At 33.1% G+C, this 14477-nt stretch overlaps 1 protein-coding gene across 2 annotated transcripts in view; it reads left to right on the forward strand.

Moving 5' to 3' along the window:
• Window positions 1–79: 79 nt before the first annotated feature.
• The window catches only part of LOC125663653 (L-fucose kinase-like), a 72915-nt gene continuing 58517 nt past the window's right edge, over window positions 80–14477 (forward strand). Inside the window, exons 1-9 of one of the 2 annotated variants that reach the window (XM_056153031.1) lie at window positions 80–191; window positions 2110–2192; window positions 2624–2775; window positions 4525–4575; window positions 6286–6411; window positions 6762–6834; window positions 8879–8973; window positions 9340–9420; window positions 10214–10333. In XM_056153031.1, the coding sequence (XP_056009006.1) occupies window positions 2114–2192; window positions 2624–2775; window positions 4525–4575; window positions 6286–6411; window positions 6762–6834; window positions 8879–8973; window positions 9340–9420; window positions 10214–10333 (777 nt within the window). In that variant the 5' untranslated portion in view covers window positions 80–191; window positions 2110–2113. Of the gene's footprint in view, window positions 192–2109; window positions 2193–2623; window positions 2776–4524; window positions 4576–6285; window positions 6412–6761; window positions 6835–8878; window positions 8974–9339; window positions 9421–10213; window positions 10334–14477 lie in introns of those variants that run through there. The other variant, XM_048895958.2, reaches the window with a different exon arrangement.

Below are 14477 nucleotides of genomic sequence, written 5' to 3' on the forward strand. Positions count from 1 at the left end.
CTATAGTAAACTATCCAAGAATATAATCAATAATTGATATTTAAAAATATTACTATTTATATTTTTTCAATAGAAGACGTAATTTTTCGGATTGGTAGAAGATTTATTTTAGATGACTTGTTACGTTTCCGATGTTGACGAAATCTTACATCAATATAAAGAAACGGGTTACAGTTCAACTTGCAGGGCAGGTGCGTGCAACAACATTGTCCAGGCATGCATATATCTCTCTCCATGCAGTCATTGTTAATACTCTAATTCAAATTATATAGGGGCCTCTTAAACTTATCAATGGAGGATTCTTAGGGTCGGTGTAATGACCTGATAAGGGTAATGTCCTGATCGACCTGATGGACAATAATTCTACCTACTTGTCTACACTAAAGCATATTTTAAAAATATGATATTTTAAGATTTGTTCTGATTAACTCTATGTTTTTCTTTCATAAAATAATAATAAGAAAAATTATAAGAAGCCCTCTCACGGCCCAAAAGGCCTTGGGAGCAGAGCTCTCCCTATAGGTAACACGTATATACATGTTTAAAATAAAAATATAGAAAACTAATGAAAAATTAAACCATATCTATGGAACCTGAAAATTTTGGTCCAAATGGCGTTGATTTGAATACGAGCGCGTGGACATGTATTTCTCCATTTTGAATCTCGTGTACCCAAGTTCACATCGTTCTGAGATTTTACATGAAATCCATAAAAGCATGTCAATCTTATTTTCTTATTCATCCATAGGCCTAATTACGCCTCGATTAATGCGATTGAACCATGTCTCCTATCCTTGTGAATTTGCTAAACAACGACGCTGAATATGATGTCACAATGTACTGTTTACATAAATTGCATTATATTTCCCGCGTTCAATGAATTGGCAGACCTACATGTAATGTCTAAAGTTAGGCTGCTTTGTTAGAGCTCTGTCCTTGCACGTTAGGTGCTAACTTCGGGATATTTTTTGTCCTGTTATGCATATAGATTCTAATCCAAATACTTTTTGCTTCGCCCTCAAAAACGGTCACACTGTAAGACATAATAATTCATCATTTTCAAACCCGAGGGGTGTAATGTCCTGATATTTAGTGTAATGTCCTGTTATTTAGTGTAATGTCCTGATATTTAGTGTAATGTCCTGATGAAACATTTCTACAAAAATGATGCATTTTTACGATGTTTTATGCACCCAAATTAATTATGTTTATGAGTTGATATTTATCTTAAGATATTCAACTATTATTTTTGACATTTTTTGGTTATTTTTTATTATTTTAGGTTTAAACTAAACCAAGGGTGTAATTTCCTAATATCAGAATGGCCTGACTATGGTCTATTTTTATTGTCACAAAGCTTCTTTTATTGTTACCCAAAATAAGTCTTCAAATATCAGAAAATACAATAATTTGTTTCTTTTCACTCTATGAAAATTTCTATTACACGAAAACTTACCCTTATATATATCATTTTAACCAGTTTTTGTGAAATTTTGATATTGCTGTTTAAGGAAAATTGCAATTTTCTGATGTCGATAACAGGTATGTGTGTGTGCTAACTGATAAAAAAAATTATCAATACCATAGCATACTTATTTTATCATTTTTATTTGTCACTAAGATATATTATTTGAAGAATCAACAATCAAGATTGAACCTATAATTCTAGAGGGGTGGAATTACCTTAACCAGGATTAACTTTATAGAGTGATTGCACTTTCCCATATTAGTTTTGTTCTTATTGACTAGGATTTTTCGGGTAATTTACAGCTCTTAGTCTTTGAAAATGTCATTCAATGTGCAGTTTATAATTTCAAAATTTTGTTCAATGTGCCTGCAGATAATGACATGGTTTTCTGTGAGTAGTTGTATATCGATGTGCTTTCAGATGTATTGACTCAAATGAGCAGTTTCTATTGTTATGAATGACACATTAAATTTGAGTTTCCTTACAATAGTCCTCATGCAGCAGAATAACTGTGTTGGACTTAGAAAATTTCAAAAAAATGGACAGTTTACCAGACTTTTTTCACAATAATGAGTTTGATATGACATTTTGTCTGTTGCATTTATATATACAATTGCCGTATCAAGTTTACATTTCCACAGAGGAATGGCAAGCCCAGGAGTGAGGTGGACTGCTATAGTTTTAACAACAGCCAATAAAGACTGGACATATGCATTTCAAAAGGGTGTGTATTTTTTCTTACTGAGTGTAAGATGTAATCATAAACAGCTGAACTATTGTGTTTTGGTTGGTTTTAAAATAGATTTCATTTCTCAAGAGTTAGAAAATGAAAATGATTTTAAGGATAGGCAGGACACTGATACATCGATATATATCATGTCAGATATTCCACACAAGTCATCGTAATGAAGGCTGTTTTCACTTTGTGTATTAGACATGGCTTACTATACTACTATGCAATATAGGCTGTGATGTCATAGCTTATTGCTTTACCATCTTGGTGCATTGTAATGTCTATGGAAATAGCATTGACCATGATGAACTCTGACCTTTTGCTTCCAGCATTAAAGAAAATTCTTGTCAAAGCTGAAAATATATGCTAAACTATACCTTGTTTGTGAAATATGATAATAATGCAATTAACAAATTCAACAGAGTTGGAGCTTCGACAAGCTAAAGGTTACATTGGGAAAGATGTAATAGTATTAACTGTGGAGGATCCAAAATCATATGTGGGGAGCGGCGGTGCAACCATCAATGCTCTTGTGACCATAACAGAATACATAAGTGCTCAACAGGGCCATTCAGTAAGTCTTAACAGAATACATAAGTGCTCAACAGGGCTATTCAGTAAGTCTTAACAGTATACATAAGTGCTCAACAGGGCCATTCAGTAAGTCTTAACAGAATACATAAGTGCTCAACAGGGCCATTCAGTAAGTCTTAACAGTATACATAAGTGCTCAACAGGGCCATTCAGTAAGTCTTAACAGAATACATAAGTGCTCAACAGGGCCATTCAGTAAGTCTTAACAGTATACATAAGTGCTCAACAGGGCCATTCAGTAAGTCTTAACAGAATACATAAGTGCTCAACAGGGCCATTCAGTAAGTCTTAACAGTATACATAAGTGCTCAACAGGGCCATTCAGTAAGTCTTAACAGAATACATTAGTGCTCAACAGGGCCATTCAGTAAGTCTTAACAGAATACATAAGTGCTCAACAGGGCCATTCAGTAAGTCTTTACTTGTACAACGAAAATCGACTGAGATGGATTAATTGTGTAAAAGTAGAAGTTTCTTAATCCTTAACTTATCATTTCATTACTCTGGTGAAGGAGCACACATGTAAAGGTAGATTGTTACTCTCTGTCTTTCTCAATCCTTAGCTGATAGTCTTGTCACTCCATACAAGAGCACACACGCAGCACTAAATCACTGTTTCCCATATTTCTTTCTATTCAGTGTGTTGTGGCTAAGTCAGGAAGAGCTTAATATGCTAGGGCCTATACCTCTGGCTTCAAAGTTCCATGTAATTTATTACACTTTTTTTGATATCCAAGCTGTTATATGCCCTGTCAATTCAATTCTTTATTAACTTTAGGCTATACAGCTAATCAGTTACATACGTCATTAATGACACAGTTGAAATCAGAAAATAAAGTACATACATATGACGGAGAATACAATTACACATTTTGTTCTGGGACTTTCAATGCTAGGTGCATATATTTCCCAAGGTTACATATGTCTTTCAAGTTATTAATAGTAAACAATAATTTACTGTACTAATTTAAACATAGAAGGTTTTTTCCAATAGTTTGACTTAATAAATCTTTTCCTTAAAATTGAGTACAAAGGATATGTAAAATGAGATGAAATTCATCTTCTATTAAATTCTTACAAAGTAAACATTTTCTATCAGATTTCTGAACATTACTATATCTCCTGGCTTCTATCGCTAAACAATGAGATGAAAGTCGCAATCTTGCAATAAGTTTTTGGTAAATACAAGGAATAGGTTTTCTTAAATAATATTGCAGACTAAAATTATCTATCAAGTGCTTATATAAAAAACATTTTGAAGACCAAACTTGCATAGTAGAAGTCACACTCTATCAATGTACTCACTATGCTAGCATAATATGTTGATTATTGTCATAGATTTGAGTGCTGATCAGGTAATAGTGTTAGGATTAGGTTAATATTTTTGGACACCGTCACATTTTCAAGTAACATTAGGCCCTACTTAACCAAACTTGTATAAAGGAACCTACATCTAGTGATGTTAACCGAAAATAATTATACTTTTATATGATTGTACAGATTATTAGAATAATTATATTTGTATCATTTCTATGCTGGAGTTATCCAAAATTTATCATTACAAAGGAGTTCTAGATGATGTATATATAGATAGATACTGAAAGAAAAAAGAGTCTGGATATGCTAGAATAATTCAATTATGATTTCATTCTGAAAATAATGTGGAAATAAATTTTTGTAGTGTTATGAAAATTTAAAAAAGAAAGTAATTAAAAATGATTTTTTGTAGGTAATCAGTGCAGAGGTTCTGGAGCAGTCAAAGATCCTAATATTACACAGTGTAAGTCATCAGTAGACTGGTTAATAGCAAGCAATATGTACAGTTATTACACAGTGTAAGTCATCAGTAGACTGGTTAATAGCAGGCAATACGTACAGTTATTACACAGTGTAAGTCATCAGTAGACTGGTTAATTGCAGGCAATATGTACAGTTATTACATGGTGTCAGTTATATGTAGACTATAAATGATCATGTTTAATAGTGCTACTTTTAAAGAGTACAAATATAAGGTTAAAAAGGGACCATTACTATAGCAACTTCTGCAGACCAGTTGTGCAGGCACAAACTGTTGTGCTATTAGAATTAATCCAGTCAATATATAAACAATTACATTTTTAAAAACCTCTAACTAATATCTTGTTGGAATAGTTTCATGGATAAACAAAGTGTAGAGGTAAAAATTCTGCTATATTGAATAAGCGAAAAGCACTCTTTTAGGTGTTTCAATTTCATATGAGATAAAGTGTGGATAAGGGGCATAACTCCTGCCAATTATGCTTAATTCCTGTTTGATTTTAGTGTAAACTGTATATTTTCTTCAACAATAAATTGATTGAAATATAAAAATAATTATTGCAGCTTTTAACATTTTATTAGAATTGAAATCCAAGAAATAATTATTGTGTTTCCTATTTGAAATTAGATAAGCATGATTTTTGTAAAACCGATTTGCAAATTTTTGAATTTGTATGGACTATTTTTATTGGGATTTCTGTGAATAGAATAACATTTTCTCATATAAATGTATATCCTTTTTGAGATACGAATGAAGCTAGCTTTGTTTTGATAACAGCCTATAATATTTGTAATGAAAATCTTTCTGGTGACTATTCAACATATTGCATATGAAATGGTCTTAGATAATTCCTTTGATACTTCTGTGGAAGAATATTCTCAGGTTTTACATTTTGAATATACCCCTTTTCAACAATATCCCCACAGTCTTGGCTGTATACAAAATTCTGCTGCATGAAGTAAGGGCATATTAGGTGATCGAGCTCACCGAGCTATGAAGAGAAAGATGTTTTCTTTGGGAAAATTATTCTAGGTCACTGATGAATGTTTGCTGGATTGACAAGACTAAATGTTCCACGCAATACATTAAAAGTACCTGAAAATATTGTTTTTTGTCATTTACTCAAGAGCAAAAATGGACATTATTGTACCCTGATGCCATTCTCTCTGATAAAGCTATATACAAATGTTACTATAAATATTCATTTTTTTAGTTTCTGAAATAGCAGCATATTGTACTGATTTCACATTCAGCATTCCTAGAGAATAGGAGAGAAAAGATGGAGAGAGAGAGAGAGAGAGAGAGAGAGAGAGAGAGAGAGAGAGAGAGGAAGGATGGGAGGAGGGAGTGTTGCACTGTGTAATTTATATCATTCAATAGGAAAGATGGGAGGAAGGAGTGTTACACAGTGTAATTTATATCATTCAATAGGAAGGATGGGAGGAGGGAGTGTTATACAGTGTAATTTATATCATTCAATAGGAAGGATGGGAGGAGGGAGTGTTGCACAGTGTAATTTATATCATTCAATAGGAAGGATGGGAGGAGGGAGTGTTGCACAGTGTAATTTATATCATTCAATTGTATGCGAGGAAATATTTAAAGATGGTCTTATAATGATTATGCCTGTTAAGAAATTAATTATAATAACAATGTGAATTTTTGATTTGATGCATGCTATCTGTTGAGTAGGGTCGGCAGTATCCATATGACCAATGTGGGCGGGCTTTTGTGACTCTCCCGGCTGAGTATGTTACGCCTGAATACGATGGATTGATCTGCAACATAGATATCCTCATCAAGAACATCACTGAAAAGGCAAGGAAAAAGAAACACTTGTTGAAATTATGATAACAGATATCACAACATTAACTTAATGCTGGTTGAGTATAAGTTTTGATTGCCACACTGTGGTACTAGGAATTGATTGACTGATTATGTGCTGAACAGTGTACAGTGAAACATGCTTATGATGAATTCACACTTATTGCAATGTTATATATGTTCCCTTTTATGAGAGGAAAATAATGACAATTATATTGGATATAATGAAGTTTGATTACAACGAACTGTTTTTCACTGGCTTTAGAGGTTTGCTATAACCATGTTTTACTGTATTCTGATGTTGACAATTTGAAATACTAATTGTGTTGCTGTTGTCTATCTAGCTGGCAGTGAAGTCGGGACCGGGACTGTGGGTCAGCAGTACTGACATGATTTTATCATTTCCAAAAGCTTGTGGTCAGTATCACCATAACACTTCAGTGGAAGTGCTAAACAGAAAGTTCAGAAGAGAAAGTAGAAAGTGCAGAAGAATAAGGGCAGAGGTCATATGACCAGCAGAAAGTGTTGCACAGACAAATGAAAGAAAACAGCGATAAAATATGGCAATACATGTTGCTATCATTCTTACCACTTTTATAATATATTCAAATCATCCAAATCCTTGACATAACTCACAAAAATTCCAGAAAAGCATGTCAATACGATAGATACATTCAAAATAAACAGTGATTCTGTTTTATAACAAAAACTTCTCGATCAATTGCACTTTTTATTGTTATCTTTTGACAGTATTGATTTTTTTATATTTTAATGATATTTGCATCTCTACATACTGAAAAATCGCATTTACTTATGTTATAAGCCATTTTTTATAAGTGGTGAGAAACTCTCCAGTCTTCTAAAACCACTACATTTGGTGTATGCTGGTAGGCCAAAAACAAGAAAAAAGGTGTCACGCTGGGATATCGAGGTCAACATGCACATTCGGCGTATGCTGGTTTGACAAATGAAGTTGGCCCTTAGGGAAAGTAGAAAGTGGAAGAGAAAGTAGAAAATGGAAGAGAAAGTAGGAAGTTCAGTAGAGAAAGTACAAAGTGCCGGCGAGAAATTAGAGAAAGCATACATGTGATATCTTGTGCTTCATGTGTGAGTCTTGTGTTTTACAAGCCCATCTCACACTCTCATGCGTGGGTAATGAATTCTCATACTTTCCAAAATTTTCATTTAAAAAACCCCAAAAGGCTATCGCTATGTGTCTTTAAAATTGTCACGTTTCGTATGAACTAAATCTAATAGTAAGAAGCCATAAACACGTCCCAGTCATCCACAGGTAATCTACTATGGATATCATAGCCAATATTGTCAATTATTGTAATTACCAAAGTGTGATTAAACAATTCATGGCATGTTTTGAAAATACTTGTCACCTTATTCAAATTTTCTGCCATGCTGCAAAGTGATCTAATCTCAATCCCTGTATGTTTAAAGGGCTAGCAAATCAAGGAAATATTGACGATAGGTCAATTTACAATGGTGCCTCACTTTAGTTTATGAAATAAGATCACACTGGTTGCAAAAGATGATAAGAAAGTGAAATGATTGATGCAAAAAAAAAACAACTCACAACCCATCAGCCTGAAAAGTAAAAAAAACAAAAAAAAAAACAATCAAACAAAAATATTTTAAAAATGCTTAATATTTTAGACACTGATCAAATATTTAAAAAATTGTAATTATTAAATTGATTAATAAACAGTATTAGAATAATTAGTTTAGACAGAATTTACATGGTTTGCAGAAATAGTATGATTGATTAATTTTCGATTGAAATAAAAAAGGTTTTAATTAGCTTTTGGTGTATTCAGATAAAGGGCATGGCAAGCTGTCGGTAATTATTGATTGGTGTGGGGCCTGTGTGATAAAAAAGCCAACCTGTCAAAGCTGATCAGAACTTAAATCACTTTCCTACAGAGAAAAGCCAAAATGTGTTTGTTTTTGAAAAGGAGAATCATACATACATGAGTATTGCACAGGAAATTTTTCAAAATTTTCATTGTTACAATGTCAATAAAAATCTTATTCCATGATCCCCAAATATCACCTTTGAATGAACAAAATCTCACCCTTTACCTCAGTGAATTCACATGTATGAAAATAAGAAAGGGTAAAAATAAATGAATGAGATGAATAGAAAGGATGGCCAAAAGTTTCCCAGTATGTAGTATTACAAAGTACATAAACATCTGACAAATAAATATGTTATTTTCACCTACAGTAAAACAAGGTTATGGCAAACCCACAGGACCTATTCTAACTCGGATCCCCACGGGCTAGTCGCAGTGGAAAATGATTTCAGTCTAATTTGAATTTGCTTTAAATTATTTATTTCAACTTGGTTAACAAAAACTTTTTAAATTTGCCTACTTTTGATTTCACTTATTGAGGTTGAGGTAGAAATGGTGGAAATAAAACCTAGTGTATTTTATTTGGTGTTTTGTAGACATTCCGTGGAAGAATTGTGATGCTTGCGCCATCACTGTCCCTGCCACACCCCAATACTGTAAGCATCATGGTGTGTATAAAATTGATAAAGAGGTAAGAAATCTGATTAGTCTATCTTAGCAGTTGAAAATTTAAAAAAAACCTGTTTACAGTAGTGATGAAATATTATTTAGCAATGCAGGTAGATTGCTTAACAATACCATTTCAACTGTTAATGATGTTAATGATAAATTTTATCATTAAGCATAGCCATTGCTGTAAAAGCATTACACCTTATGAAACATTTTATATTTCATATCTTCAATGAAATGTGTAGGCTAATGTACAATTGTGTAGGCTACATGTATGTACAATGAAATGTGTAGGCTGATGTACAATTGTGTAGGCTATATGTACAATGAAATGTGTAGGCTGATGTACATTGGTTTTCCATTTGTTTTTTCTATTTTCTGTTTACAGGGCTATGTAGAAAATATTCTCTATCAAAAAGATGTGGGCAGTTTGGAGTGTTGTGAAATTAAGGATGGAAAAGTTCCCGTGGTGGGTAGACAGTTGTATCGAGTGCATTGATTGCGTGATATTCATGTAACATACAGCTGTTTAATTCCCGTTATCTCTGTTCAATACTTTGAATATTGAAACGCAGAAGAATTTGGGTGAAATGTCTGTCAGTCCATCAGCTCTTTCTATGGCACATGACAACTTAAGTTTCTTTGGAAAGATTATCGTAAATTTATACATAATGCTGTAGAAGTGTTTATTTACACTGGGGTTAAGTACGTGATTTTCCATGTCCAACATTACGCATGGGGGGAAAAATATGCAGTATTGAATATAATATAAATCGTATCAATTATTTATAACTATATGCGTGCGGGAAATTTACATGCTTATTATGTGACCGCGTAATTAGTGTACATTTCCCCCACACGTAAATAACCACTTTTATTTTTTCTTTTGGATATGACCTTAAAAACAGAGATCCCATGTCACATTAAAGAACCCTCACTGATATGGCCCTGACTGATATGGCCCTGAGCACTAAGCATTAGGTCGAAATTTGTGGTACTTCATCTTCAGCTGGTGACATCTCAATATAAGTGAAAAATAACAAACTTTTCTTCTACATAATGTCCATTGTCATTAGCTGTTTGATACATGTGCTTTTTTTATAGATGCATTTGTCATCCTACATTCCATTTTTTTCTTGATTTTATGCTTAAGTTTTATACCATGTAAAACAGGTTAAAACATGACATTATTTGAACAATTGTGTTTAATGTATGTAATCAGCACGATGTATATCTTATTTTAAAGTTTGTTCTCTTTTCAGGTCTGTTCTGTGGTTTTCTTTAATTACCTCATTGCTCAGAAGTTACTGGCCTTCCATGTCAAGCCCCCGCTGGACGCCTGTACGTACATGGGCTTGGACAGTGGAGAGCCCCCTATACAGGTCAGTTACACAGTGTCTGTTCAGAGACTTCCTACAGTAATCTTTAATTATGTAGTCAGATTACACAGTGTCTGTTCAGAGATTTCACACCGTAATTTTTAATTATGTAGTCAGATTTGTTACTGTCGGAATCAGTCATGAAAACTGTAAATGAAAGAGAAGCAGAGTTATGAATGTGTTTTGATTGATGTCGAAGTACCATCACCCAGAAATGTGTAGATTTTTCATCTGATATGTACATGTAGATCTGTATTTATTATTGTGTATCAAATCTGACAGCTCTGTTGTTGAGAAACACAGGGCTCAACATTAACTTTTTTTCCTACTTGTCCATTCGGACAAGGGACAAAGATATTTACTTGTCCGAACTTCAATTTCACTTGTCCGAAAAAAAAATCAAAAATGATCTAATATTGTCAACTTGAAAACTGTATTTAATTTACTTAAGATATAGTCCACTTTTATACCTGCTTGATTGATTTTTGATCTTATTCTCTTGATAAAAACAACAAACAAATAAAACAAAATTTTATCCAGACTTCCTATCTTGAATCAATGACTTCATAAAGTAGTACGTAATAAGTGAACACCGATCCCGATCGAGTGTGATCAGCTAGTTTACATAGCGATTGATATTGGGATCGAAGTTCATTTTTCATGTATTACTTCCGACTCTGAACTACCGATAAACTTTTCACCAAATTGTTTGGAGACTTTTTTACATAAAAAAGCACTTGTCCAATCGGACAAGTGCCCATCAATACTCACTTGTCCAAAATGTTTTTCCACTGGTACCAGACAAGCGGACAAACGTTAATGTTGACCCCTGAAACATGATATGTATTTTACTTCTTATAAAGAAAAGCTTCACAAATTTAATTAACCAGCAAAACTGCTGAAAAATATCAACAGCAAAAAGAGATTTGCAGTATTTTTATAACAGAGACACCTAGCATATGGATGTGCTCAATACATAGAAATAAAACGATAAAAACAGAGACATTGTGCTGAATAGTGATAGAAAAATAGAACAGGAGTGGTGCTCAACATAGAGATAGAGAGAACAAAGACATTGTGCTCAATACATAGAGATAGAGAGAACAAAGACATTGTGCTCAATACATAGAGATAGAGAGAACAAAGACATTGTGCTCAATACATAGAGATAGAGAGAACAAAGACATTGTGTTCAATACATAGAGATGGAGAAAACAGACATTGTGTTCAATACATAGAGATGGAGAGAACAGACATTGTGTTCAATACATAGAGATGGAGAGAACAGACATTGTGTTCAATACATAGAGATGGAGAGAACAAAGACATTGTGTTCAATACATAGAGATAGAGAGAACAAAGACATTGTGTTCAATACATAGAGATAGAGAAAACAGACATTGTGTTCAATACATAGAGATAGAGAAAACAGACATTGTGTTCAATACATAGAGATGGAGAGAACAGACATTGTGTTCAATACATAGAGATGGAGAGAACAGACATTGTGTTCAATACATAGAGATGGAGAGAACAAAGACATTGTGTTCAATACATAGAGATAGAGAGAACAAAGACATTGTGTTCAATACATAGAGATAGAGAAAACAGACATTGTGTTCAATACATAGAGATAGAGAAAACAGACATTGTGTTCAATACATAGAGATGGAGAGAACAGACATTGTGTTCAATACATAGAGATAGAGAAAACAGACATTGTGTTCAATACATAGAGATAGAGAAAACAGACATTGTGTTCAATACATAGAGATAGAGAAAACAGACATTGTGTTCAATACATAGAGATAGAGAGAACAGACATTGTGTTCAATACATAGAGATAGAGAGAACAAAGGCATTGCATTCAATATATAGAGATAGAGAAAACAGACATTGTGTTCAATACATAGAGATAGAGAGAACAGACATTGTGTTCAATACATAGAGATAGAGAGAACAAAGGCATTGCATTCAATATATAGAGATAGAGAAAACAGACATTGTGTTCAATACATAGAGATAGAGAGAACAGACATTGTGTTCAATACATAGAGATAGAGAGAACAAAGGCATTGCATTCAATATATAGAGATAGAGAAAACAGACATTGTGTTCAATACATAGAGATAGAGAGAACAGACATTGTGTTCAATATATAGAGATAGAGAGAACAAAGGCATTGCATTCAATATATAGAGATAGAGAAAACAGACATTGTGTTCAATACATAGAGATAGAGAAAACAGACATTGTGTTCAATACATAGAGATAGAGAGAACAGACATTGTGTTCAATACATAGAGATAGAGAGAACAAAGGCATTGCATTCAATATATAGAGATAGAGAAAACAGACATTGTGTTCAATACATAGAGATAGAGAGAACAGACATTGTGTTCAATACATAGAGATAGAGAGAACAAAGGCATTGCATTCAATATATAGAGATAGAGAAAACAGACATTGTGTTCAATACATAGAGATAGAGAGAACAGACATTGTGTTCAATACATAGAGATAGAGAGAACAAAGGCATTGCATTCAATATATAGAGATAGAGAAAACAGACATTGTGTTCAATACATAGAGATAGAGAGAACAGACATTGTGTTCAATACATAGAGATAGAGAGAACAAAGGCATTGCATTCAATATATAGAGATAGAGAAAACAGACATTGTGTTCAATACATAGAGATAGAGAGAACAGACATTGTGTTCAATATATAGAGATAGAGAGAACAAAGGCATTGCATTCAATATATAGAGATAGAGAGAACAGACATTGTGTTCAATATATAGAGATAGAGAGAACAAAGGCATTGCATTCAATATATAGAGATAGAGAAAACAGACATTGTGTTCAATACATAGAGATAGAGAGAACAGACATTGTGTTCAATACATAGAGATAGAGAGAACAAAGGCATTGCATTCAATATATAGAGATAGAGAGAACAGACATTGTGTTCAATATATAGAGATAGAGAGAACAGACATTGTGTTCAATACATAGAGATAGAGAGAACAGACATTGTGTTCAATACATAGAGATAGAGAGAACAAAGGCATTGCATTCAATATATAGAGATAGAGAGAACAGACATTGCATTCAATATATAGAGATAGAGAGAACAGACATTGTGTTCAATATATAGAGATAGAGAGAACAAAGGCATTGCATTCAATATATAGAGATAGAGAAAACAGACATTGTGTTCAATACATAGAGATAGAGAGAACAGACATTGTGTTCAATACATAGAGATAGAGAGAACAAAGGCATTGCATTCAATATATAGAGATAGAGAGAACAGACATTGTGTTCAATATATAGAGATAGAGAGAACAGACATTGTGTTCAATACATAGAGATAGAGAGAACAGACATTGTGTTCAATACATAGAGATAGAGAGAACAAAGGCATTGCATTCAATATATAGAGATAGAGAGAACAGACATTGTGTTCAATATATAGAGATAGAGAGAACAGACATTGTGTTCAATACATAGAGATAGAGAGAACAGACATTGTGTTCAATACATAGAGATAGAGAGAACAAAGGCATTGCATTCAATATATAGAGATAGAGAGAACAGACATTGTGTTCAATATATAGAGATAGAGAGAACAGACATTGTGTTCAATACATAGAGATAGAGAGAACAGACATTGTGTTCAATACATAGAGATAGAGAGAACAAAGGCATTGCATTCAATATATAGAGATAGAGAGAACAGACATTGTGTTCAATATATAGAGATAGAGAGAACAGACATTGTGTTCAATACATAGAGATAGAGAGAACAGACATTGTGTTCAATACATAGAGATAGAGAGAACAAAGGCATTGCATTCAATATATAGAGATAGAGAGAACAGACATTGTGTTCAATACATAGAGATAGAGAGAACAGACATTGTGTTCAATACATAGAGATAGAGAGAACAGACATTGTGTTCAATACATAGAGATAGAGAGAACAGACATTGTGTTCAATACATAGAGATAGAGAGAACAGACATTGCATTCAATATATAGAGATGGAGAGAACAGACATTGCATTCAATATATAGAGATGGAGAGAACAGACATTGCATTCAATATATAGAGATGGAGAGAACAGACATTGCATTCAATA

The sequence above is a fragment of the Ostrea edulis genome, chromosome 1 (assembly GCF_947568905.1).
Source record: "Ostrea edulis chromosome 1, xbOstEdul1.1, whole genome shotgun sequence".
Lineage (NCBI taxonomy): Eukaryota > Metazoa > Mollusca > Bivalvia > Ostreida > Ostreidae > Ostrea > Ostrea edulis.